The sequence below is a fragment of the Salmo trutta genome, chromosome 15 (assembly GCF_901001165.1).
Source record: "Salmo trutta chromosome 15, fSalTru1.1, whole genome shotgun sequence".
In the NCBI taxonomy this organism is placed as follows: Eukaryota; Metazoa; Chordata; class Actinopteri; order Salmoniformes; family Salmonidae; genus Salmo; species Salmo trutta.
Window position 1 is genome coordinate 39,205,320 of NC_042971.1, and position 27,366 is coordinate 39,232,685.

At 43.1% G+C, this 27,366-nt stretch overlaps 1 protein-coding gene across 2 annotated transcripts; it reads left to right on the plus strand.

Annotated features, from left to right (window-relative positions):
* Window positions 1-27,334, plus strand: LOC115148991 (calphotin). Of its 2 annotated transcripts, XM_029691388.1 has the most exons (9): window positions 1-342; window positions 16,876-16,911; window positions 17,072-17,183; window positions 17,377-17,517; window positions 17,621-17,689; window positions 23,321-25,507; window positions 25,774-25,836; window positions 26,653-26,755; window positions 26,899-27,334. In XM_029691388.1, exons 2-9 carry the CDS (start codon window positions 16,899-16,901, stop codon window positions 26,995-26,997), a joined length of 2,787 nt encoding a protein of 928 aa, XP_029547248.1. In that variant the 5' UTR covers window positions 1-342; window positions 16,876-16,898; the 3' UTR covers window positions 26,998-27,334. The 2 variants fall into 2 exon arrangements, with proteins under 2 accessions (XP_029547248.1, XP_029547249.1); XM_029691389.1 differs by lacking the exon at window positions 17,621-17,689.
* Window positions 27,335-27,366: the final 32 nt, after the last annotated feature.

Below are 27,366 nucleotides of genomic sequence, written 5' to 3' on the forward strand. Positions count from 1 at the left end.
CCAGGCTGTGAAAGCAGGAATTAGTAAGAAAAAGTCTTGCCTCATGTTATGATCCGGTTTTATCTGGTATCCTTTTGCCTCTCTAGGAATGTCTTTCAAACATACAAAGAAAAAGGAAGTAAGACATAAATAATAAAATGACAGTCACAATGCTCCCCTCTGCCCCACTCTGAGATCACTGCATGGAATACTAGCATCCAGGGGTGGTACCTGTGGTGTAAGGCAGTCTCAACCTTCCCACAATGAGAGGCATCTGTGCTGTGTGAGAGGAGGACCTGACTTGCTACAAACCCAGACCAGGTACTGCGGCACTGCTATCATCCACAGTACTGATTCCAACAGGTGAGTTCTGCCTGCCTTTTATCTTTTAGACAACAATCTGAAGACTTTATAAAATACTGGGAGGGAGAGATTATGTTGCTAATTCAGACTGCTCTCACTGCAGAACATTTAAATGATTTACATATGCATACACATTATCTTTAAACGGATATTTATGTTGTTGCTTTTGCATTCCTTGAGAAACACTTTCAACAGGTTTCACTACAGGTTCTTAGACTTACATTTGTTTTGGTGCTGCTAGTCTTGACCATCTGTAGAGTATGAATAATCCATTACTCAGTGGAGAGTGTGTATAATGTGAGTGTGTGGATGCATACACAGTTGCCCACAATGATTGGAGTGGCAAATTGAGAATATATTTTACAACTGGTTATAGATTAATGTAAAATTTGGCAAATTTCCATTCTTTGGAGTAGAACACATGATTCCAGCATCCTTGCTTTGTTGCAGTCATTGCAGATTGTAATAACAATGTCTGGACACTATAGAGCATACCTGTTAATACTGTGTCGGGGGTAAATGTATAATTATTTCATTCATTACTGGAACAGATTTTGCCAAGTGCATCTGCGCTCTCTGTTTAGCAGCAGTGTCTCTGATCAGTTTAGCAGCTGTGCGAGTGGGAGGGGCGGTTCACCGGATCTTTTTCTGCAGTTAATTGAAGATCACTCCGCGACACACGATGCAGCGTCGTTCAGCAGCAGATGACAGCCACTGTCTTGTCGTTCTCACTCACCTCTGTCATCAAATGGACTCAAACTAGCCACATGTTCTGACTGAGCTCATACAGCGATACATTTATCTAGCGATACATTTATCTCTCTTGGTTTCATACACGGCCTGACAAAACGTCCACAGCATGAAGGTAAACCCAGGGAGTTATTTCAGAACAGGGCACAATGCTTCAGGAAAACGTGCTTCGACAGTGGAAAAGTAATTCAGCTAGCAAGGCATTGTCATTTTCTAACAGGTGATGATGATAAGCAGAAATAAGGAATTCACGTTACTATCGCTCATAGTACTAAAGTAGATGTGAGTTTCTCTTTCGAACAATCCCCATGTACACAGCTAATAGCTAGCTAACGTTAGCCAAACCAAGTTAGTTAAAGTAGCTACTGTACTTAGTGCAACCCTACCTAAGTAACAGTACAGATGAAGATAAATAATTATCTGAACTACTGTATAAATTATTGTTAAACAATTCCAGGTTGGAACTGTTGCTGTTAAAGTACAAGTAATAATTTTTATTCTGGAATAAACTGATTGAAGCAAGATCCTTTTTGAGGTAAACACACTCACACAGCTTTGAGTTGCTCATCTACAGCAGGAAGCGGCCCCCTGCCTGACTGAGAAAGCAGTAGATATTATTTTCCAGTTTGGCACCACATACCTAAGTCGGGGTTCTCAACTCTGGTGTACCTCAAAAAAAAAAAAAAAACAAGTACAGAAACAGACCCAATTCTGAGCATGACCTCAGGGTTGCACTGTCAAAAACTGAGCCCAGAATCGACATACTTGTTGAAAACTTCAAGCAGCCACACACCTCTCATTATGACTGTGCGTGTTTGTTTTCTGGTCTACATCTGTGTGATGTGATCAAAAGGTTTATTCCAGACAAAATAAGAAAATATTTATTGTATTTTAACAGCAACAGTTCTTACCTAGACCTTTTTTTCAACAATACTTTCTATAGTAATATGTACACTAGGCCTGATAATCTTTCAATGTACTGTTACTTAGGGTTACACTATCAAAAACTGATCCTGTGTGTGTGTGTGTGTTCTCTTATACATCTGTGTGATGTGATCAATCAGTTTATTCCAGTTCAGAATTCAATTATTTATTGTATTTTAACAGCAATAGTTCCAATTTAGACAGATATGTAAGAGTGTTTTTAATGGGGAAAAATAAACCATTAATTGTTCTTTATATGGGTATTTCATTGTTATTTGTTTTTGTCTATATTGCATTTGTTTTAGGCATAAGGGCAATTAAATGTACTGATATTTATGTATAGTTTTCATAAGCTTGGGTCCCAGGAAAGCACAGCATTTCTAATTTGGGTCCCAGGCTGAAAAACATTAAGAACCCCTGTTCTAGAGGCCTATAATAATTGGTATGTTCATGTACATCTGTACATATTTGTTGTTACATAATTTTGTGGGTTTTGCATATGTTGGTTAAATGTGATGCCGATCATTCCTTTAGAGTCCCAGAATGCGGTAACACTGGTTGCTAGTAAAATGTTGGCCCATAAATTGTTTGTGAAGTCATGGTAAAAAGATGGATGACTGACAGAATCAAAGCTCTAGATCTTTCCCTCAGGGCTTTCAGCTCCACTGAGTAATCTAATATCTTAAAAACATTCCTTACCCCTGGATACTTCAACTGGTAATTATACAGGAGACAAAAGTAAAAGGAGCACTCTGTTTCTCAAGAAACAATCTGACCCTCTGAGGCCTGTAGTCTGTGGTAATAATAGCCTCACGGAACCCCTATCCCAATTTGTATATTTTTTCATAAAGTTGGTTCCTTTCCTCACAGCTTTCTTTGGCGACACCACTGACGTGCTAAAGATCCTTGAGAATGTCAAAGATGAATCTAATGACATACTTACAAACATCCCCATGCAGGAGGCCTAGAAGCCCTCTCCCACCATATACACACCCTGAAGGTCTGCTGCCCACTTCTGGTTTTATTTAGACTTTAACCGAAATGGCGTTAACTATTAACTTTTTTCAATATGCGATGGGAGCGGCAATTGTGCCACGTTATGTTAATTTGTTTATAGCTTTCTATGCTGTATCTAACACATTGCTGTATCTAACACATTATTTTATAATATTGTCTTGTGGCGCAGATATATGGATGATATTCTGGTAGCCTGTAGGGGCACAGAGGTTCACCCACCTGAGTAGATTTGTGTTGTATGCCAACTCCCCATTTTTTGTTTACAGAAGAGCATTGCACTTCCTATTTAACCCTTATTTTACCAGGTAAGTCGACTGAGAACACATTCTCATTTACAACAATGACCTGAGGAATAATACAGGGGAGAGGAGGGGGAAGAATGAGCCAATTGGATGCTGGGGATGATTAGGTGGCCATGATGGTCAGATTGGGAATTTAGCCAGGACACCGGGGTTAACACCCCTACTCTTACGATAAGTGCCATGGGATCATTTTTGAATGATAATTTTTTTAGGGGGTAGATCAGCTTTAATATTGCAGATAGATTGTAGCTTCCATCAATGTAATTGTCTGCATCATTTCCAATCCATCGTGTGTGTGTATATACATATACATATATATATATATATATATATATATATATATATATATATATATATATATATATATATACAGAACCAGTCAAAAGTTTGGACTCACCTACTCATTCAAGGGTTTTTCTTTATTTTTACTATTTTCTACATTGTAAAATAATAGTGAAGACATCATCAAAACTATGAAAATTCCATATGTGTTATATGTCGTAACCAAAAAAGTGTTAAGCGAATCAAAATATATTTGAGATTCTTCAAGTAGCCACCCTTTGGCTTGATGACAGCTTTGCACATTATTGGCATTCTCTTAACCAGCTTCACGAGGTAGTCACCTGGAATGCATTTCAATTAACAGGTGTGCCTTGTTAAAAGTTAATTTGTGGAATTTCTTTCCTTAATGCGTTTCAGCCAATCAGTTATGTTGTGACAAGGTTGGGTTGGTATACAGAAGATGGTCCTATTTGGTAAAAGACTAGAGGTCGACCGATTTTATGATTTTTCGATACCGATTATTGGAGGACCAAACAAGAGCCGATACCGATTAATCGGCCGATTTTTATTTAGAATTTTTTTTTTTTTTTTTTTTGCAACATATTTCTTTATTTTATTTATTTATTTGTAATAATGACAACTACAACAATACTGAATGAACACTTATTTTAACTTAATATAATACATAAATACTATCAATTTAGCCTCAAATAAATAATGAAACATGTTCAATTTGGTTTAAATAATGCAAAAACAAAGTGTTGGAGAAGAAAGTAAAAGTGCAATATGTGCCATGTTAAAAAGCTAACGTTTAAGTTCCTTGCTCATAACATGAGAACATATGAAAGCTGGTGGTTCCTTTTAACATGAGTCTTCAATATTCCCAGTTAAGAAGTTTTAGGTTGTAGTTATTATAGGAATTATAGGACTATTTCGCTCTATACGATTTGTATTTCATATACCTTTGACTATTGGATGTTCTTATAGGCACTTTAGTATTGCCAGTGTAACAGTATAGCTTCCGTCCCTCTCCTCGCTCCTACTTGGGCTCGAACCAGGAACACATCGACAATAGCCACCCTCGAAGCAGCGTTACCCATGTAGAGCAAGGGGAACAACCACTCCCAAGTCTCAGAGCATGTGACGTTTGAAATGCTATTAGCGCGCACCCCGCTAACTAGCTAGCCATTTCACATCGGTTACACCAGCCTAATCTCGGGGGTTGAAGTCAAACAGCGCAATGCTTGAAGAATTGCGAAGAGCTGCTGGCTAACGCACGAAGGTGCTGTTTGAATGAATGCTTACGAGCCTGCTGCTGCCTACCATCGCTCAGTCAGACTGCTCTATCAAATATCAAATCATAGACTTAATTATAACATAACACACAGAAATACGAGCCTTTGGTCATTAATATGGTCGAATCCGGAAACGATCATTTCGAAAACGAAACGTTTATTATTTCAGTGAAATACGGAACCGTTCCGCATTTTATCTAACGGGTGGCATCCCTAAGTCTAAATATTCCTGTTACATTGCACAACCTTCAATGTTATGTCGTAATTATGTACAATTCTGGCAAATTAATTACAGCCTTTGTTAGGAATAAATGGACTTCACACAGTTCGCAATGAGCCAGGCGGCCCAAACGGCTGTATATACCCTGACTGCTTGCACGGAACGCAAGAGAAGTGACACAACGTCACTTCCCTAGTTATAAGAAATTCATGTTAGCAGGCAATATTAACTAAATATGCAGGTTTAAAAATATATACTTGTGTATTGATTTTAAAGAAAGGCATTGATGTTTATGGTTAGGTACATTGGTGCAACGACAGTGCTTTTTTCGCAAATGCGCTTGTTAAATCATCACCCGTTTGTCGAAGTAGGCTGTGATTCGATGAGAAATTAACAGGCACCGCATCGATTATATGTAACGCAGGACACGTTAGATAACTACACATGGTTGATGATATTACTAGTTTAACTAGTGATTATGTTAAGATTGATAGTTTTTTATAATATAAGTTTAATGCTAGCTAGCAACTTACCTTGGCTTCTTGCTGCCCTCGCGTAACAGGTAGTCAGCCTGCCACGCAGGCTCCTCGTGGAGTGCAATGCAAGGCAGGTGGTTAGAGCGTTGGACTAGTAACCGAAAGGTTGCAAAAACGAATCCCCGAGGTGACAAGGTAATAATCTGTTGTTCTGCCCCTGAACAAGGCAGTTAACCCCCCATTCCTAGGCTGTCATTGAAAATAAGAATGTGTTTTTAATCTGACTTGCCTAGTTAAATAAAGGTGTAAAAAATATATATATAATCGGCAAATCGGTGTCCAAAAATACCGAATACCAATTGTTATAAAAACTTGAAATCGGCCATTCCGATTAATCGGTCGACCTCTATAAAAGACTAAGTCCATATTATGGCAAGACCACTCAAATAAGCAAAGAGAAACGATAGTCCATCATTACTTTAAGACATGCAGAGAATAAGTTCATTAGTGACCGGCCTCAGAAATTGAAGCCTAAATAAATGCTTCACAGAGTTCAAGTAACAGACACATCTCAGCATCAACTGTTCAGAGGAGACTGTGAATCAGGCCTTCATGGTCGAATTGCTGCAAAGAAACCACTACTAAAGGACACAAATATGAAGAAGTTACTTGCTTTGGCCAAGAAACATGAGCAATGGACATTATACTAGTGGAAATCTGTCCTTTCGCTCTGATGAGTCCAAATTTGAGATTTTTGGTTCCAACCGCCGTCTCTTTGTGAGACACAGAGTAGGTGAACAGATGATCTCTGCATGTGTGATTTCCACCGTGAAGCATGCAGGAGGAGGTGTGATGCTGTGGGGGTGCTTTGCTGGTGTCACTGTCAGTGATGTATTTAGAATTCAAGGCACACTTAGCCAGCATGGCTACCACAGCATTCTGCAGCAATACACCATCCCATCTGGTTTGTGCTTAGTCCCACTATCATTTGTTTTTCAACGGGACAATGACCCAACACACCTCCAGGCTGTGTAAGGGCTATTTGACCAAGAAGGAGAGTGATGGAGGGCTGCATCAGATGACCTGGCCTCCACAATCACCCAACCTCAACCCAATTGAGATGGTTTGGTATGAGTTGGACAGCAGAGTGAAGGAAAAGCAGCCAACAAGTGCTCAGCATATGTGGGAACTCCTTCAAGTCTGTTGGAAAAGCATTCCAGGTGAAGCTGGTTGAGAAAATGCCAAGAGTGTGCAAAGCAGTCATCAAGGAAAAGGGTGGCTACTTTGAAGAATCTCAAATATAAAATATATTTTGATTTGTTTAACACTTATTTGGTGACTACATGATTCCCTATGTGTTATTTCATAAACTCATCAAAAAATGAAACATCATCTCACTGTCAACTGTTTATTTTCAGCAAACTTAACATGTGTAAATATTTGTATTAATGTAAGATTCAACAACTGAGACAAACTGAACAAGTTCCACAGACATGTGACGAACAGAAATGGAATAATGTTTCCCTGAACAAAGGGGGACTCAAAATCAAAAGTAACAGCCAGTATCTGGTGTGGTCACCAGCTGCATTTTATTTATTTTTATTTCACCTTTATTTAACCAGGTAGGCCAGTTGAGAACAAGTTCTCATTTGCAACTGCAACCTGGCCAAGATAGAGCAAAGCAGTGCAACGAAAACAACAACACATTTACATTTACATTTAAGTCATTTAGCAGACGCTCTTATCCAGAGCGACACAGAGTTACACATGGGATAAACAAACGTACAGTCAATAACACAATAGACAAATCTATGTACAGTGTGTGCAAACGTAGTAAGATTAAGGAGGTAAGGCAATAAATAGGCCATAGAGGCGAAATAATTAACATTTTGCATTAACACTGATAGATGTGCATTAAGTACTGCAGTGCGTCTCCTCCTCATGGACTGCACCAGATTTGCCCGTTCTTGCTGTGAGATGTTACCCCACTCTTCCACCAAGGCACCTGCAAGTTCCCGGACATTTCTGGGGGGAATGGCCCTAGCCCTCACCCTCTGATCCAACAGGACCCAGACGTGCTCAATGGGATTGAGATTCGGGCTCTTCGCTGGCCATGGCAGAACACTGACATTCCTGTCTTGCAGGAAATCATGCACAGAACGAGCAGTATGGCTGGTGGCATTGTCATGCTGGAGGGTCATGTCAGGATGAGCCTGCAGGAAGGGTACCACATGAGGGAGGAGGATGTCTTCCCTGTAACGCACAGCGTTGAGATTACCTGCAATGACAACAAGCTCAGTCCGATGATGCTGTGACACACCGCCCCAGACCATGACGGACCCTCCACCTCCAAATCGATCCCACTCCGGAGTACAGGCCTCGGTGTAACGCTCATTCCTTCAACGATAAACGCAAATCCGACCATCACCCCTGGTGAGACAAAACCGTGACTCGTCAGTGAAGAGCAATTTTTGCCAGTCCTGCCTGGTCCAGCGACGGTGGGTTTGTGCCCATAGGCGACGTTGTTGGCGGTGATGTCTGGTGAGGACCTGCCTTACAACAGGCCTACAAGCCCTCAGTCCAGCCTCTCTCAGCCTATTGCGGACAGTCTGAACACTGATGGAGGGATTGTGCGTTCCTTGTGTAACTCGGGTAGTTGTTGTTGCCATCCTGTACCTGTCCCGCAGGTGTGATGTTCGGATGTACCGATCCTGTGCAGGTGTTGTTACACGTGGTCTGCCACTGCGAGGACGATCAGCTGTCCGTCCTGTCTCCCTGTTGCGCTGTCTTAGGCGTCTCACAGTACGGACGTTGCAATTTATTTCCCTGGCCACATCAGCAATCCTCATGCCTCCTTGCAGCATGCCTAAGGCACGTTCACGCAGATGAGCAGGGACCCTGGGCATCTTGCTTTTGGTGTTTGTCAGAGTCAGTAGAAAGGCCTCTTTAGTGTCCTAAGTTTTCATAACTGTGACCTTAATTGCCTACTGTCTGTAAGCTGTTAGTGTCTTAACGACCGTTACGCTGGTGCATGTTCATTAATTGTTTATGGTTCATCGAACAAGCATGGGAAACAGTGTTTAAACCCTTTATAATGAAGATCTGTGAAGTTATTTGGATTTTTACAAATGATTGTTGAAAGACATAATTTCACTGTGACCTGATGCTGACTGTCAGGCAGTGAGGCAGGCATTTGCTGAATGAGAGAGTGGTGGGGAGGGCAGGAGTGGTGTGTGTTGAGAGAGCACTACATTACTCAGATAACATGTGAGGGAGAGGTTGTGAGCAGATAAGCTCCCACACTTTTCAGCATGTTTTTAAAAATAGATAGATTTAGAGTTAGACAAACTTAGAGTTTTTGGGATGGACATATTCTGGATGCTACCCTAAACAACATAACCTTCACTCCAAATCAAAACTCCAAACCTACAACCTGATTTTGGATGGAATTACTTGGAAGGCTTCCTACATTCAAGGATTATTATTCCCAAACTATACATCAAATGCTCTGGCAAACAAGCAGACCTGAAAACACCATCCAACCTGGAGCTGAGTGAGGAATGCTTAGTCTGAAGCAATTTTTTTACTTTCAAAAGCCAAGAAGAAAAATCCATTTCAATTTTAGATTTTTCTTAATTAGGACTGAATGCTCAGGCTACCAAACTTTGCTAGAACAAAAAGATACAACTTCAATTAGCACTGACGTGTGAAGCGAGAGGTGTCGAAGCCTTTGAGCCCAACAAATGGTAGGCTACCCCACCCAAATCCAGAGGCTTTGAAGCCCCGTCCTGCTGTTCAGAGACCAGCCGCTGGCATTTTCACAAGAAATCTGCCTCCAGAAATAAAAACTTCACCCAAGGGGTTGTAACACCTACTCCCGTTACCTGCTGCACTGCTGCTTGGATTCCACCTGGCAATCTGTTCACCGTCTGTTCACCGTCTGCCCTGGCCTATCTCCCCCTGTCTGGTACTGGTACCACCCCCCCACACCCTCCCCGAGCTTTCGCTCACCTCCAGCATACGTTCACTGTTGGGGCGAGTGACTCTAAACTTACAATGGTTAGCCCCAAGTCGTTATATTTAATTTTTTTCTTGTGCATTTTTAGATATAACGTGATTTGACACTTCACCTGTGCTAAATAACCTTGAGCCTTCTTGGATGGGCATAATGTAACTCTATGGCAGCACCCAAGGGGCTTGAATTTTTTAGCTCTACCCTTAGATTTGGTGGTGTCGTAGTGGGACAGAACACTGAGCTAATCACGGCACAACTAGAGAACATTACCAACTCCTACGCTCCGTATTTTACGCTGGCTGCCCCACCACCACAGAAAGCACTGAGCTAGGCTGGAGATGCCTTGGAGCTGCCTTGGTCAAGAAATCAAAAAAGAGACCAAGTGTGTATGCGGCTTTATTAACTCAATTATTATTATAAAAAAAATTTGCAAACGGATACTTGACACGTAAGGATAGGACCCTTTTTTTCCATTTTCGCCTAAAATGTCATACCCAAAATGTAACTGCCTGTAGCTTACGACCTGAAGCAAGGATATGTATATTCTTGATACCATTTAAAAGGATACACTTTGAAGTTTGTGGAAATGTGAAATGAATGTAGGAGAATATAACACATTAGTTCTGGTAAAAAGATAATGCAAAGAAAAGAAACGTGTTTTTTTGTTCCATCTTTGAAATGCAAGAGAAAGGCCATAATGTACTATTCCAGGTTAGACACAATTTCGATTTTGGCCACTAGATGGCAGTAGTGTATATGCAAAGTTTTAGACTGATTCAATGAACCATTGCATTTCTGTTCAAAACTGCCCAAATGTGCCTAATTGGTTTATTAATATATTTTCAACTTAACTGTGCACTCCTCAAACAATATCATGGTATTATTTAACTGTAGCTACTGTAAATTTGACAGTGCAGTTAGATTGTCACGAATTTAAGCTTTCTGCCCATATCAGATGTCTATGTCCTGAGAAATGTTCTTGTTATTTTTTTTTTTAAGGGGTGGATCATCTTTAATATTGCGGATAGATTGTTGCTTCCATCAATGTAATTGTATGCATCATTTCCAATCCCCTATATTTATACACATTTTACAGACACAATCTATTTTAAAATAGTTATATTTTGTTTGTTTTTAGTCCTTCCTCTATTTCTGATGTCCATCCAGTTTGATTTCTATTTGTAACTGTGCTATTTCACAACATTTCTGAACCTATATACATTTTACAGATCTTGTATGTTTTACATTGGTTATCTTATATGGACAGTACCAAATAAATCTATATCCACAGTAAAACGAGTCCTATATCGACATAACCTGAAAGGCCGCTCAGCAAGGAAGAAGCCACTGCTCCAAATCCGCCATAAAAAAAGCCAGACCACGGTTTGCAACTGCACATGGGGACAAAGATCGTACTTTTTGGAGAAATGTCCTCTGGTCTGATGAAACAGAAATCAAACTGTTTGGCCATAATGACTGTCGTTATGTTAGGAGGAAAAAGGGGAGGCTTGCGAGCCAAAGAACACCATCCCAACTGTGAAGCACGGCAGCATCATGTTGTGGGGGTGCTTTGCTACAGGAGGGACTAGTGCACTTAACAAAATAGATGGCATCATGAGGAAAGAAAATTATGTGAACATATTGAAGCAACATCTCAAGACATCAGTCAGGAAGTTAAAGCTTGGTCGCAAATGGGTCTTCCAAATGGACAATCACCCCAAGCATACTTCCCAAGTTCTTGCAAAATGGCTTAAGGACAACAAAGTCAAGGTATTGGAGTGGCCATCACAAAGCCCTGACCTCAATCTCATAGAAAATCTGTGGGCAGAACTGAAAAAGCGTGTGTGAGCAAGGAGGCCTACAAACCTGACTCAGTTACACCAGCTCTGTCAGGAGGAATGGGCCAAAATTCACCCAACTTATTGTGGGAAGCTTGTGGAAGGCTACCTAAAACGTTTTGACCCAAGTTAAACAATTTAAAGGCAATGCTACCAAATACTAATGGAGTGTATGTAAACTTCTGACCCACTGGGAATGTGATGAAAGAAATAAAAGCTGAAATAAATCATTCTCTCTACTATTATTCTGACATTTCAGATTCTTAAAATTAAGTGGTGATCCTAACTGACCTAAGGCAGGGCATTTTTACTAGGATTAAATGTCAGGAATTGTGAAAAACTGAGTTTAAATGTATTTGGCTAAGGTGTATGTAAACTTCCAACTTCAACTGTAGGTGCCTCCCACTATTTTCCTTCTCAAGGCTCTGATGAAGTGGATTCAAGCCGAAAATCGAGCATATTGTTTGTTTGTCCCGTCAATAAATCTATTAGATTTACGCAGTACCAGAGTGCTCCTTTTTTTTTCTCCCGGATCATCACCAGTTGAAGTATCTTGGGTGTCAAAAGCTGTATTGGAGGCGAAGTCAGGTGCAGGAGAGCAGAGTATAATGAACAGGCGCACTTTTATTATAATTCCAAAAACGAGAGCACTACATAAATCAAACGCACTCAAAAAACGGAACATAAAAGTAAAGCGCGTAAACTAACACACATAACATGAAACAATTACACACAAAACATGATGGGAAACAGAGGGTTAAATACAAGTAGCTTAATTGGGGAAATGAAAACCAGGTGTGTATGGAAACAAGACAAGACAAATGGATATATGAAAAATGGAGCGGCGATCACCGAACGCCGCCCGAACAAGGAGAGGAGTGACAGTACCCCCCCCCCCCCCTTGAAGAGCGGCGCGCCGACACCGGCCTTGAGGCCAACCCGGAGGACAAGGCGCAGGGTGAAACTCAGATCCAAAACATCTGCAACCAGAACCCAGCACCTCTCCTCCGGCCCGTACCCCTCCCAGGGACTGAAGGCCCCCCACCCGACGCCTCGAATCCAGGATGGAATGAACGATGTACGCCGGGGCGCCCTCGATGTCCAAAGTGGGCGGAGGGACCTCCAGCACCTCAGATTCCTGGAGGGGACCAGCCACCACCGGCCTGAGGAGAGACACATGGAACAAGGGGTTAATACGATAATCAGAGGGAAGCTGTAATCTATAACATACCTCGTTCACCCTCCTCAGGACTTTAAATGGCCCCACAAAACCGCGGAACCAGCTTCCGGCAGGGCAGGCGGAGGGGTAGGTTACGGGTCGAGAGCCAGACCCGGTCCCCCGGTGCGAACACCGGGGTCTCACTGCGGTGACGGTCCGCGCTGGCTTTCTGGTGACGCGCGGCTCGCTGGAGATGGACACGGGCGGCCTCCCATGTCTCGGTCTGACCCTGATGCCACGGTGCCAGAACCAGCTGGTACCCCAATATGCACTGAAAGGGGGAGAGGTTAGTGGAGGAGTGGCGAAGCGAGTTCTGTGCCATCTCGGCCCTGGGCACAAATGCTGCCCACTCCCCCGGCCGGTCCTGGCAATAGGACCGCAGAAACCTGCCCACATCCTGGTTGACTCTCTCTACCTGCCCGTTACTCTCGGGTGAAAACCTTAGGTAAGGCTAATCGAGACCCCCAGACCATCCATGAACGCCTTCCAAACTCTCGACGTGAACTGGGGACCCCGATCCGACACTATATCCTCAGGCACCCCGTAGTGCCGGAAGACGTGTGTAAACAGGGCCTCCGCAGTCTGTAGGGCAGTAGGGAGAGGGAGGAGGAGATGACAGGACTTAGAAAAACGATCCACAACGACCAGGATCGTGGTATTTCCCTGTGAGGGAGGAAGATCCGTTAGGAAATCCACTGACAGATGTGACCAAGGTCGTTGTGGGGTAAGGGATGTAACTTACCTCTGGGCAGGTGTCTCTGAGCCTTACACTGGGCACACACCGAGCAGGAGGAGACATAAACCCTCACTTCCTTAGCCAAAGTGGGCCACCAGTACTTCCCAGTCAGACAGCGCACTGTCCGACCGATCCCCGGATGACCAGAGGAGTGAGACGTGCGGGCCCAAGAGATCAACTGGTCATGGACAGCAGACGGAACGTACATACGCCCAACGGGACACTGGAGGGGAGCGGGCTCTGTACGCAACGCCTGCTCAATGTCCGCATCCAAATCCCACACGACCGGCACTACCAGGCAGGAGGCCCGGGAGTATGGGAGTCTGATCCATGGGCCAGTCCTCTCTGTCATACAGCCGGGGCAGTGCGTCTGCCTTCTTATTCTGGGAACCTGGTCTGTAGGATAGGGTAAACACAAAACGGGTAAAAAACATGGCCCACCTTGCCTGCCAAGGATTCAGTCTCCTCGCTGCCCGGATGTACTCCAGGTTGCGGTGGTCAGTCCAGATGAGAAAAGGGTGTTTAGCCCCCTCAAGCCAATGTCTCCACGCTTTCAACGCTTTAACCACAGCCAACAACTCCCGGTCCCCCACATCATAGTTACGTTCCGCTGGGCTGAGCTTCTTCGAGAAGAAAGCACAGGGGCGGAGTTTCGGTGGCGTGCCCGAGCGCTGTGAGAGCACGGCTCCTATCCCAGCCTCGGACGCGTCCACCTCCACAATGAATGCCAAAGAGGGATCCGGATGGGCCAACACTGGAGCCGAAGTAAACAGAGCTCTTACTTGCCCAAAAGCCCTGTCCGCCTCAGCTGACCACCGCAACCTCACAGGACCCCCCCTTCAGCAGTGAGATAATAGGCGCAGCAACCTGGCCAAAACCCCGGATAAATCTCCGGTAGTAATTGGCAAACCCTAAAAATCGCTGCACCTCCTTTACCGTGGTGGGAGTCGGCCAATTACGCACGGCTGCACTGCAGTCACTCTCCATCTCCACCCCTGATGTGGAAATGCGATACCCTAGGAAGGAGACGGCCTGCTGAAAGAACAGGCATTTCTCAGCCTTGACGTACAGGTCTTGCTCCAACAGTCGTCCAAGTACCTTGCGCACCAAGGACACATACTCGGCGCATGTAGTGGAGTAAATCAGAATGTCATCGATATACACCACTACACCCTGCCCGTGCAGGTCCCTGAAAATGTAGTCTACAAAGGATTGGAAAACTGATGGAGCGTTCATCAACCCGTACGGCATGACAAGGTACTCATAATGCCCTGTGGTGGTACTGAACGCTGTCTTCCACTCATCTCCCTCCCAGATACGCACCAGGTTATACGCAATCCTGAGATCCAGTTTCGCGAAGAAGCGCGCCCCATGAATTGACTTAATCGGCGTGGCGATAAGAGGTAGCGGGTAACTGTACTTCACCGTGATTTGATTGAGACCTCTATAGTCAATGCACGGGCGTAAACCTCCATCCTTCTTCACAAAAAAGAAACTCGAGGAGGCGGGTGAAGTACAGGGCCAAATGTACCCCTGACGCAGGGATTCAGAGACATATGTAACTGTGACTCCTGGGAAGCGCAGCGTCTGCCAGAAGATTTATCGTACAATCCTCCCGTCGATGAGGTGGTAATTTAGTCGCCTTTTTACAGAAGGCGAGAGCCAAATCGGCATATTCTGGGGGGGATGTGCACGGTTGAGACCTGGTCTGGACTTTCCACCGTGGTAGCACCAACGGAAACCCCTACACACCCCCCTGAGCACTCTCGCGACCACCCCGTGAGAGCCCTCTGTTGCCAGGAAATAGTGGGGTTATGCAGAGCCAACCAAGGAAGGCCTAGTACCACAGGAAATGCAGGCGAGTCAATGAGAAAGAGACTGACTCTCTCCTCATGATTCCCCTGCATATCCATGGCAAAGGAGATGGTGGCCTCCTTGATTAGCCCGGACCCTAATGGTCGACTATCTAGAGTGTGTACCGGGAAGGGTCTAACTATAGGAAAAATAGGGATCCCTAACCTAATGGCTAATGCTCTGTCAATAAAATTCCCAGCTGCGCCTGATTCGACGAGCGCCTTATGCTGGGAATGTGGAGAAAACTCAGGGAAACAAACAGGCACAAACAGTTGATCAACAGAGGACTCTGGATGAGTGTGGTGCGAACTCACCTGGGGTGACGCTAGAGTGCCCTGCCTGTTGCCTCGACTCCCAGAGGAACCAAACGGCACCGACCGGCAGTGTGTCCTCTGCGGCCACAAATGGCGCACGTGATGGCTCCTCCTCCAGTCACCCTATGAGCAGCCCCTCCTAACTCCATGGGCACCGGAGCGGGGGTGCTGGACGATGGAACCAACAGAGCCCCCTCTGGACGTCCGTGAGTGACCAGCAGGTTATCCAACCGGATGGACAAATCCACCAGTTAGTCGAAGGAAATGGTGGCATCCCTGCAGGCCAGCTCACGTCGGACGTCCTCTCGTAGGCTGCATCGATAGTGGTCGATGAGGGCCCTGTCATTCCAGCCTGCTCCGACGGCCAAGGTCCGGAATTCCAGGGCGAAGTCCTGGGTGCTCCTCGTTTCCTGTTTCAAATGGAAGAGCCTATCCCCCGCCGTTCTGCCCTCAGGGAGATGGTCGAAGACGGCCCTGAAGCGACGGGTGAACTCCTCGAAGTGGTCTCGCGCCGTGTCTCCTTCTCTCCACACGGTGTTTGCCCACTCCAGCGCTCTTCCTGTGAGACAGGAGACGAGGGTGGCCACTCTCTCCCCTCCTGAGGGAGCTGGGTGCACAGTGGCCAGGTAGAGGTCTAGTTGTAACAAGAATCCCTGGCACTGTGCTGCCGTTCCATCATACTCCCTGGGAAGGGAGAGACGCATCCCACTGGAACTCTCCCCCCGGTGGAACGGATGGAGACAACCCCGGTTGTGCTGGTCGAGGCACTGGAGAGACTTCCTGTCTCTCCCAGCAGTCCATGGTCTGGACAACGCGATCCATCATGGCACCAAGATGTTGTAACATGGCCGAATGTTCCTGGACGCAATCCTCGACTCCTCTAACCGGGGTACCTGCTCCTGCTGACTCCATTGAAGGGGTGTAATTCTGTCAGAAGGTGTATTGGAGGCGAAGTCAGGTGCAGGAGAGCAGAGTATAATGAACAGGCGCACTTTTATTATAGTTCCAAAAACGAGAGCACTACATAAATCAAACGCGCTCAAAAAACGGAACATAACAAAAAACGGAACATAGAGTATAATGAACAGACACTGGGGGAAGGAATGTTTTTGGGGATTTTCAAGTCCTTCAGTCTAGCAACTGATTCCCCTTTTTTGTTTAAACTGGGCTGAAGTGCCTTTGGGTATACCTTTTTCTAATGCAATATATAGTTAGTACATACAGACTTCTGTTCTGTACATACTATGACCCCCAGCCAATTAGCCAACAATCGTGTTCTTTGTTTCAATAGGAAGCAAAGACTTGGACTGGACCATGGCCACCAAGGGTGTGTTGACCTACATAACTCTGTAACTTAACACTATGTAAAACATCACTGCTCCATCATGAGCAATTTTGGTATATCAAAACACAGAATAATATGAAGTGTATATGTAATGTGCGTGTGTGTAATGTGTGTGCATGTAATGTGTGTGTGTGTGTTGTAGAAGTTAACAGAGCACAGGTGGTTCGAACCATGAAGGTGCGTACTTCCCTCAAGGGAGATGGCAGCTGGATCCGTAGAGTGACAGACCCAGATGAAGAGAAGGGAAAACCACGGTAACCCATTCCAAACCAAAATCCACCCGCTTTATGTTTTAGGAGACAATGGAGGCACATTTATCTTTGTCTAAGACATTAAGGATTTATCTAAAGCATTAATTGCAATTAACAATTAAGTAAAATGTTATATTTATGGCGCTGGTCTATTTGGAACTAACATTCCACAACCCCACTATTTTCTTCTCTCAAGCAAGCCAGAACTTCCAAAGAAACCCACTGGTCTCTTTTCAGCTGAATCCAGTCCTGTTACCTCTCTTGCTCCATGCAACCCCTACAGTCCTACAGTGACACCAGATGTTGACCCACTGACCCCTAAGGAAATCACCAAATGGTAAGATGACAATTACCTTTGACTGTGCATGCGAGGAATCAATATTGGACAGTTATTAAAGTGCAATAACATGTCATAACTTAATTACCCCTTTCTTCTGTAGGTCATTGACATCTAGCAGGGTCGGACCCCTGGCAAAGTCCTATGTCCTCTCAGCAGCTAAGAAATTTGAGTGGGTGTTTGTGTTTTAGTGTAGTGTTTTTTTTTAATGTATATTTACACTTTTATTTATTTTTATCTACACATAAAACTCAGTAACTGAGTCTTTTTTCCTTGTAAAATATGAATAACATATTGTTTATCGCTTCCAGTATCATTGTGGAATCATGTAGTATGGAATCATGTAGGAACCCAAAAAGCGTTCAACAAATCAAACCAGATGGGGTGGTGTATCGCTGTAGAATGCTGTGGTAGCCATGCTGGTTAAGTGTGACTTGAATTCTTAAAACTTCTTATGGGCAGGTGGGAAGGTAGCATCCCACCTGGCAAAAATCCAGTGAAATAGCAGAGCGTGAAATTCAAACTGCAGAATTATAAATATTTAACTTTCATAAAATCACAAGTGTAATACATCAAAATAAAGCTTAACTTCTTGTTAATCCAGCCGCTGTGTCAGATTTCAAAAAGGCTTTACAGCGAAAGCACGCCATGCGATTATCTGAGGACATCGCCCCGCATACAAAAGCATGAAGAACATATTTCAACCAGGCAGGTGCGCCACGAAAGTCAGAAATAGCGATATAATAAATGCCTTACCTTTGATTATCTTCTTCTGTTGACACTCCAAAAGGTCCCAGATACATCACAAATGGTCCTTTTGTTCGATAATGTCCTTCTTTATATTCATAAAAACTCAGTTTAGCTGGTGCGCTTCAGTCAATAATCTACCCAGTTTCCCTCCATCAAAATGCATACAAAATGAATCCCAAACGTTACTAATAAACTTTTCCAAACAAGTCAAACAACGTTTATAATCGAACCTTAGGTACCCTAATACGTAAATAAACGATCAAATTTAAGACGGAGAATCGTTATTGTCTTTATCGGAGAAAAATACCAAAGAATGCGGTCTCTTCCACGTGCTTGGAAACACTACAGCCAAAATGGGAGCCACCTAGAAAAACTACAATTTCTGCCTCATTTTTCCAAAACCAGCATGAATCTCTTTCTAAAGACTGTTGACATCTAGTGGAAGCCCTAGAAACTGCAATCTGGGAGGATTTCGCCTTATAATAAAAGTGACAGCCATTGAAAACAGTGGTAGGATGAAAATTGTTTTTTTTGGGATGGTTTGTCCTCGTGGTTTCGCCTGTCATATCAGTTCTGTTATACTCACAGACATAATTTTAACAGTTTTATAAACTTTAGAGTGTTTTCTATCAAATTCTACCAATTATATGCATATCCTAGCTTCTGGGCCTGAGTAACAGGCAGTTTACTTTGGGCACGCTTTTCATCAGGACGTGAAAATACTGCCCCCTACCCAAGAGAGGTTAATAAATCACAGACAGTGTCACCAGCAAAGCACCGCCACACCATTACACCTCCTCCATGCTTTCCGGTGGGAAATACACATGCAGAGATCATCCGTTCACCCACACTCACTCACTCTCTCTCTCTCTCTCTCTCTCTCTCTCTCTCTCTCTCTCAATTTTCAATTTGCTTTATTGGCATGACGTAACAATATACATATTGCCAAAGCTTATTTTGGATATTTACAATATAAAAATAAATAAAAAATGAGAATCAAAAATTGTCAACGGGACAACAGTAACAACAATAACCAAGGGTCAAAATAACCATACATATAACAATAATCATACAATAGAGGACATGTGCAGGTTTATTGGTCTGTCAGACACTGTCCCTCATCTTATGGCAGGCAGCAATGTAGTGCGCTGCCAACACACAGCTCTCTGCGTCCTCCCCCAACAGGATGGGTAGCCTATCCTCATCAGAGAGGTCTTTGAAACATTGAATAAGGGTTTCAAATTTGGGGAAATGACACTCTCTAATTGTTTTATATTTTTGACATTTTGTCAGGAAATGCAGCTCCGTCTCAGGTTCTGCTGTGGTGCAGTGGTTGCACAGCCTTTCCTCTACAGGGAGCCAGGTTGTCCTGTGTCTACCCTTCTCAATAGCAAGGCTGTGCTCACTGAGCCTGTACTTTGTCAAGGTTTTTCTAAGGTTTTGATCAGTAACCATGGTCAAATATTTAGCCATAGTGTACTGTCGATTTAGGGCCAGATAGCACTGCATTTTGCTTTGTGTTTGTGCTTGTGTTTCCCAATAAGCAATGTAGTTTTGTTTTGACTGTGTTGTAATTTGGTTTATTCTGATTGGTTGGATGTTCTGGTCCTGAGGCTTCAGTGTGTTAGTAGAACAGGTTTGTGAACTCAGCCCGAGGACCAGCTGGATGAGGGGACTCTTTTCTTTGCTCAGCTCTTGGCATTGCAGGGCTTGGTAATGATATGAGAGGGGGTGACTGTATTTTAGATGTTTCCAAAACTTAATTGCTCTTTTTTGAGTTTTTATTATTAGTGGATATTGGCCTAATTCTGCCCTGCATGCATTGTTTGTAGTTTTCCTCTGGACACGTAGGAGAATCTTACAGAACTCTGCATGTAGGGTTTCAATGGGGTGTTTGTCCCATTTGATGAAATCTTGTTTTGCAAGTGGACCCCACACCTCACTGCCATAAAGTGCAATTGGTTCAATGACATATTCAATTAGTTTTAGCCAAATTTTAATAGGTATTTCAATTTGAATTTGCTTTTTAATGGCGTAGAATGCCCTGCGTGCTTTCTCTCTCAGTTCATTCACTGCCTCATTAAGGTGTCCAGTTGAGCTTATTTTTAAACCTAAGTAATTGTAGTGTGTACAGTACTCTATATATTTTGTACCAATTGAGAACTTTGGTCTAATTCCCTGAGATCTGGATCTTCTCTGGAAAATCATTATTTTAGTTTTTTTGGGGTTTACTGCCAGGGCCCAGGTCTGGCAGTACTGCTGTAGCAGGTCCAGGCTCTGCTGTAGGCCAGGTGCTGTGGGTGACAGCAGGCATAGGTCATCTGCGAAGAGTAGGCATTTAACTTCTGAATTGTGGAGACTAACACCAGGGGCTGAGGGTTTTTCTAGAATAGTGGCCAATTCGTTAATGTAAATATTGAAGAGTGCAGGGCTCAGATTGCAACCCCGACGAAGGCCCCGCCCCTGGTTAAAGAATTCTGTTCTTTTCTTACCAATTTTAATGCTGCACGTATTGCCAGTATACATTGATTTAATTATATCATATGTTTTACCCCCTACACCACTTTCAATAACTTTGTAGAACAGTCCTGTATGCCAAATAGAATCAAATGCTTTTTGGAAGTCGATAAAGCAAGTGTATATTTTGGTATTATTTTGGTGGACATGTTTATCTATCAGGGTGTGTAAGGTGTAAATATGATCAGTTGTGCGATGTTTTGGTATAAATCCAAATTGGCTTTTACTCAAGACATTGTGCTTATTAAGGAAGTTTAGAACTCTTACATTGATGATACTACAGAAAACCTTCCCCAGGTTACTGTTCACACAAATGCCTCTGTAATTGTTAGGGTCAAATTTGTCTCCATTCTTAAAGATTGGGGTTATGAGTCCTTGATTCCAGATGTCAGGGAAATAACCTACACTCAGGATCAAATTAAACAGTTTTAATATAGCCAATTGAAATTTTGCACTAGTGAGTTTGAGCATCTCATTTAGGATGCCATCAGGTCCGCAGGCTTTTTTAAATTTGAGAGCCTGAAGTTTCTTATAGAGCTCCTGGTCAGTAATTGGGGAGTCCAATGGATTTTGATTGTCCTTTATAGCTTTTTCTAATCCATTCAACTTCTCATGGATTTGCCGTTGTTCTGCGTTTGTGTCAATTTGAACTGTGTTGTAGAGTGTTTTGAAATGGGTTGTCCATATGTCATCATTTTGTATCGCTAATTCCTCTTGTTTAGATTTTTTTAGTTTTTTCCAATTTTGACAAAAGTTGTTTGTGTTTATGGACTCCTCAATTAGTGTCAGCTGCTTGCTGTTGTACTGTGCTTTTTTGGTTCTGAGTGTACGTTTATAGAGTTTTAAAGTCTCACAGTAATGAAGGCGTAATTCACCATTATTTGGGTCTCTGTGCTTTTGGTTGGATAGTGTTCTAAGTTTTTTCCTTATAATTTTACAATCTGCATCAAACCAGTTGTCATCTGTGATTTTTTTAGTTTAGTTTTTTATCAATTTCAATTGTGCTTCTTTTGCCGTTTGCCTGAATATATAGTTGATGTTTCGTACTGCTAGATTGATGCCTTCTTTACTGTGAGTGAATGTGGTATCCAGAAAGTTATCTAAGAGTGTTTGGATATTTTGGTTCCAGGTTGCTTTCTGGTATTCTTCTGTGCTGTTTTGGGCCCATCTGTATGAATTTCTGATGTTGTACAGCTTACTGGGCTGTGAATGTGTGGTTGTTTCCATGTCTGTTCTTTTGAGGAACAACGTAATTTGGCTGTGATCAGACAGAGGTGTTAGTGGCTTGACAGTGAATGAGCTGAGAGAGAAAGGGTCCATGTCTGTGATCATATTGTCTACTGTACTGTGGCCAAGAGGTGAGCAGTAGGTGAATCTCCCCAAAGAGTCCTCCCGTAACCTACCATTGACAAAGTACAGACCCAGGCTTCTACAGAGCTGCAAAAGATCCCTTCCGTTTTTGTTGACGGTGCTGTCACTGTTGTTTCTATGGGGGAGATTAAGACAGTTAGAAACAGTATGGCCTGTAATAAAGCTGTCCCCTCGTGTGCTCGTTAGATCAGGTAGTGTTCCTGTGCGCGCATTTGTGTCAAAATCTGGTGAATCTGGTGCAGTCCATGAGGAGGAGATGCACTGCAGTACTTAATGCAGCTGTTGGCCACACCAGATACTGACTGTTACTTTTGATTTTGAGCCCCCCTTTGTTCAGGGACACAATATTCAATTTCTGTTAGTCACATGTCTGGAACTTGTTCAGTTTATGTCTCAGTTGCTGAATCTTAGGTTCATACAGATATTTACACATGTTAAGTTTGCTAAAAATAAATGCAGTTGACAGTGAGAGGATGTTTCTTTTTTTGCTGAGTTTAGTTGAAGACTCTTCTTTGAGTCATGAAAGTGCATTGAAATGACTTTGGAACTGTGCACACTTTGGAGAGGTGTGGCCACCACTTAGACCTCACTCAAACTCTTGTAATTGTTTTGTCTTATGTTGCACCTACCCTAAATTTCCCAATAATATTCTTATCATGTTACTGAATATATCCAGAGTATTTTCAGATTTCGTTATCATCAAACGTGGCTAAAAATACAGTAAATGTAAAATGCACATAAAATCAAGTGTAATGTTTGGATTCAGTCTTGTGTCAGGTTAACTGTTGTGTCCCCACCTTTAGCCTAATAATTTTTCCATAATCTCCCTTTGAATTACTAACATGGTTATGTATATAATTTCCATATTTTTCCTGTAAAAAAAGATTTCAATCTAGCCCTATCCATATAGGCCATTTCCCAGGAGGGTAAGGGGTAATGTATTCACTATGAAGTAGCCAAGCACATCCCCAGCTCCATTAAAATTTATGTTTCCTTACTTTGTTTTATGCAATAATAGATTTGGTGCACATTTAGAATATAATTGAGGAGAAATATAGATAGCAGGTGCTGTTGTTCACCCTGCCAGAATTAGTATAATGGGTGCTTGAATCAGTTACTGCCATAAAGCGTATTTAAGTGCTAATTCTGTGTGACTGATTTACAGTAGGCCTGAGGAGTTGTCAGACGCTGTGGAGGAGTCAGTGGATACACCAACAGCAGAATCAGAAGACAAATCTCTTGGGAAACCTGTGGAACAACCTGCGGTGGAGGAATCTGTAGATGAACCAGCAGCTGGAAAATCTGTAGATGCACCTGCTGACCAACCAGAGGCAGCAGAGCCCTCTGAGACAACGACTGAGGAACCTGCATCTGTGGAAGAAGCTGTTGGAGAACTCATCGCAAAACTCACTGCAGAACCCACCGTGGGACCCACAGTGGAACCAGCAAGTGAAGTCCAATCAGAAGAGGCTGCTGTAAAATCAGTCTTAGAACCTGTAGCGAAACCTGTTGACAGTGTTTCTGAAGAACCTGCAGTTTGGCCAGCGGCTGTGGAGGCAATTGAACTTGTAGTTCAGCTTGTGGTTGCAGTTAAACCTGTAGTTGAGCCTGTGGCTGCAGTTAAACCTGTAGTTGAGCCTGTGGCTGCAGTTAAACCTGTAGTTGAGCCTGTGGCTACAGTTAAACCTGTAGTTGAGCCTGTGGCTGCAGTAATACCTGTAGTTGAGCCTGTGGCTGCAGTTAAACCTGTAGTTGAGCCTGTGGCGGCAGTTAAATATGTAGTTGAACATGTGGCTGCAGTTAAACCTATAGTTGAGCCTGTGGCTGCAGTTAAACATGTAGTTGAACATGTGGCTGCAGTTGAACCTGTAGTTGCGCCTGTGGCTACAGTTGAGCCTGTGGCTGCAGTTAAACCTGTAGTTGAACCTGTGGCTGCAGTTAAAACTGTAGTTGAGCCTGTGGCTGCAGTTAAATCTGTAGTTGAGCCTGTGGCTGCAGTTAAACCTGTAGTTACGCCTGTGGCTACAGTAAAACCTGTAGTTGAACCTGTGGCTGCAGTTATACCTGTAGTTGAACCTGTGGCTGCAGTTAAACCTGTAGTTGAGCCTGTGGCTGCAGTTAAACCTGTAGTTGAGCCTGTGGCTGCAGTTAAACCTGTAGTTGAGCCTGTGGCTGCAGTAAAACCTGTAGTTGAGCCTGTGGCTGCAGTTAAACCTGTAGTTGAGCCTGTGGCTGCAGTAAAACCTGTAGTTGAGCCTGTGGCTGCAGTTAAACCTGTAGTTGAGCCTGTGGCTGCAGTTAAACCTGTAGTTGAGCCTGTGGCTACAGTAAAACCTGTAGTTGAGCCTGTGGCTGCAGTTAAACCTGTGGTTGAGCCTGTGGCTGCAGTTAAACCTGTAGTTGAGCCTGTAGCTGCAGTTAAACCTGTAGTTGAGCCTGTGGCTGCAGTTAAACCTGTAGTTGAGCCTGTGGCTGCAGTTAAACCTGTAGTTGAGCCTGTGGCTGCAGTTAAACCTGTAGTTGAACCTGTGGCTGCAGTTAAACCTGTAGTTGAGCCTGTGGCTACAGTTAAACCTGTAGTTGAGCCTGTGGCTGCAGTTAAACCTGTAGTTGAGCCTGTGGCTACAGTTAAACCTGTAGTTGAGCCTGTGGCTACAGTAAAACCTGTAGTTGAGCCTGTGGCTGCAGTTAAACCTGTAGTTGAGCCTGTGGCTGCAGTTAAACCTGTAGTTGAGCCTGTGGCTGCAGTTAAACCTGTAGTTGAGCCTGTGGCTACAGTTAAACCTGTAGTTGAACCTGTGGCTGTAGTTAAACCTGTAGTTGAGCCTGTGGCTGCAGTTAAACCTGTAGTTGAGCCTGTGGCTACAGTAAAACCTGTAGTTGAGCCTGTGGCTGCAGTTAAACCTGTAGTTGAGCCTGTGGCTGCAGTTAAACCTGTAGTTGAGCCTGTGGCTGCAGTTAAACCTGTAGTTGAGCCTGTGGCTGCAGTTAAACCTGTAGTTGAGCCTGTGGCTGCAGTTAAACCTGTAGTTGAGCCTGTGGCTACAGTTAAACCTGTAGTTGAACCTGTGGCTGTAGTTAAACCTGTAGTTGAGCCTGTGGCTACAGTTAAACCTGTAGTTGAGCCTGTGGCTGCAGTTAAACCTGTAATTGAGGAGTCAACATCTGAACCCATCATTGAAGCTGAAGCTGTGGCTGAAGCAGCTGTTGAAGTTGTTCAGGAATTATCAGCTGCTATTGAACTTGAGGCATTAGACGTGGAGCTACCTGCTGCTGAAGTCGTGGCAGATGATATAATAGCACCTGCATCAGAACCTACACCATCCCCTTGTGGGGGTCAGGTTCCATCACTGTGAGTTTGCCCTCATATTAAGTTGTCCTAATCCTTTCCTATTAGAGACAATACAATTATTTTAAAGTCATTTGAGTGGTTAAGTTAATCAGTACAGTAAACAAGCACACATTTCAAATGTACATTTACCCTTTAAGTTATTCGATACATGCATACATACAGTCAATACATGCAGTAGTAATGCAGCAAGACACCCGCATAGTATGTACATTTTCTACATTTGGGCAGTGCAATTTTAGTGTCTATTTGTTTCTGTAATGTTTCAGCATTCAGCAACAGGAGGATGCTGAACCACAGCATCAGATAGTCCATGACTTTCGTCACACCAAGTAAGTGTTGTCATTCTGTCCATGTTCAGACTATAGTAGGCCTAAAAGGAGCACACCTTTACTATGAGTAAGGGGAAGACAGTTTTTTTTATATTACACCAATAATTACCCCAGCATAATACTACACATTGCAGAATGCGCATTTCTCCTCATAAAAGTACAGTGGTGTAAAAATACTTTAAAGTACTACTTAAGTAGTTTTTTGGGTATCTGTACTTTACTATTTATAGTTTTGACTATTTTACTTTTACCTCGTTTTACCTCATACATTCGTTAAGAAAATATTGTACTTTTTACTCCATGCATTTTCCCTGACACCGAAAAGTACTCATTATATTTTGAGTGCTTAGCAGGACAGGATAATAGTCAAATTCACACACTTATCAACAGAACATCCCTGGTCATCCCTACTGCCTCTGATCTGGCGGACTCACTAAACACAAATGCTTCATTTGTAAAAAAAAATATCTGAGTGTTGGAGATTGCTCGTGGCTTTCTGTAAATAAAAAAAACAAGACAATGGTGCCATCTGGTTTGTTTAATATAAGGAATTTGAAACGGTTTATACCTTTACTCAAGTAGGACTTTACTGGGTGACTTTTACTTGAGTCATTTTCTATTAAGGTATTTTTACTTTCACTCAAGTATGACAGTTGGGTACTTTTTCCACCACTGTAAAAGTAAACTTATTTTGTGCCAATTGATAACAATCGAGTCTGTTTTAGCTATGCCAAAGGTTATAGTGTATTTTCTATACTTAAGAAAGAGATGTTTTAACCGTACTCGATAGTGATGAACTTCCCCTCTCCCCTGCAGGGATGGCAAAGCCCTTTGTTCATACTGTGACAAGTCAATTGATGGAAATGTCAAGATCACAATCAATTACCCACAAATCTACAGCCACCCAGACTGTTTTAAGGTACAGCACCCCAACCCTTGTCCAGACACCCCATTGTTAAAAAAATAATCTGTCAGTGAACTGAACATTATGACACTTGTTTTTTGGTGATATGGTAGTCCTCTCTCTCTCTCCATACTGAGGGGAATATTTCCTTTTTTCAGTGCGGGTTGTGCGGTAAGGCCTTGGGGGACATGACGACCGCCATGTTCGTGCATGGGAGAGTGATCCACTGTGATGGCTGCTTTATTAAAACCATGTAGGCCCCAGGGCTTCTCATCACCTTGACACAGAGGGCACAGCAGTGTCATCCCTGGAACATCCCTGTCACCAACACAACCATTTTGACAGATTACTTGCTAACATTGTTCTTTTTTTTTGTAAGATATTATATTTCCAGAGTTATCATACATTTTTCTTCCCTGACACTGAATGCCATTTTTTTGTGAATGTAAGACTTTTTTTCTGTAAACAAATAGTTAGTTTTTTCCCCATTTATTGTGTTTTCACCATGTGGACGGCATGTATATCTGTAATGAGAAAAAATATATAAATTATTTATGACAGTTTCCATAATTTATGTCAAGAATTAACTTCTAATAACGTTTGTCTTGTTGTTTGTTGTTGTGCAT

Excerpts from the sequence above, each read along its gene's own strand:
- LOC115148991 (XM_029691388.1), top strand. Across the intron at positions 17,518-17,620 it reads CCTAAGGAAATCACCAAATG|GTCATTGACATCTAGCAGGG; the intron begins GTAAGATGACAA and ends TTTCTTCTGTAG. Across the intron at positions 17,690-23,320 it reads TCAGCAGCTAAGAAATTTGA|TAGGCCTGAGGAGTTGTCAG; the intron begins GTGGGTGTTTGT and ends ACTGATTTACAG.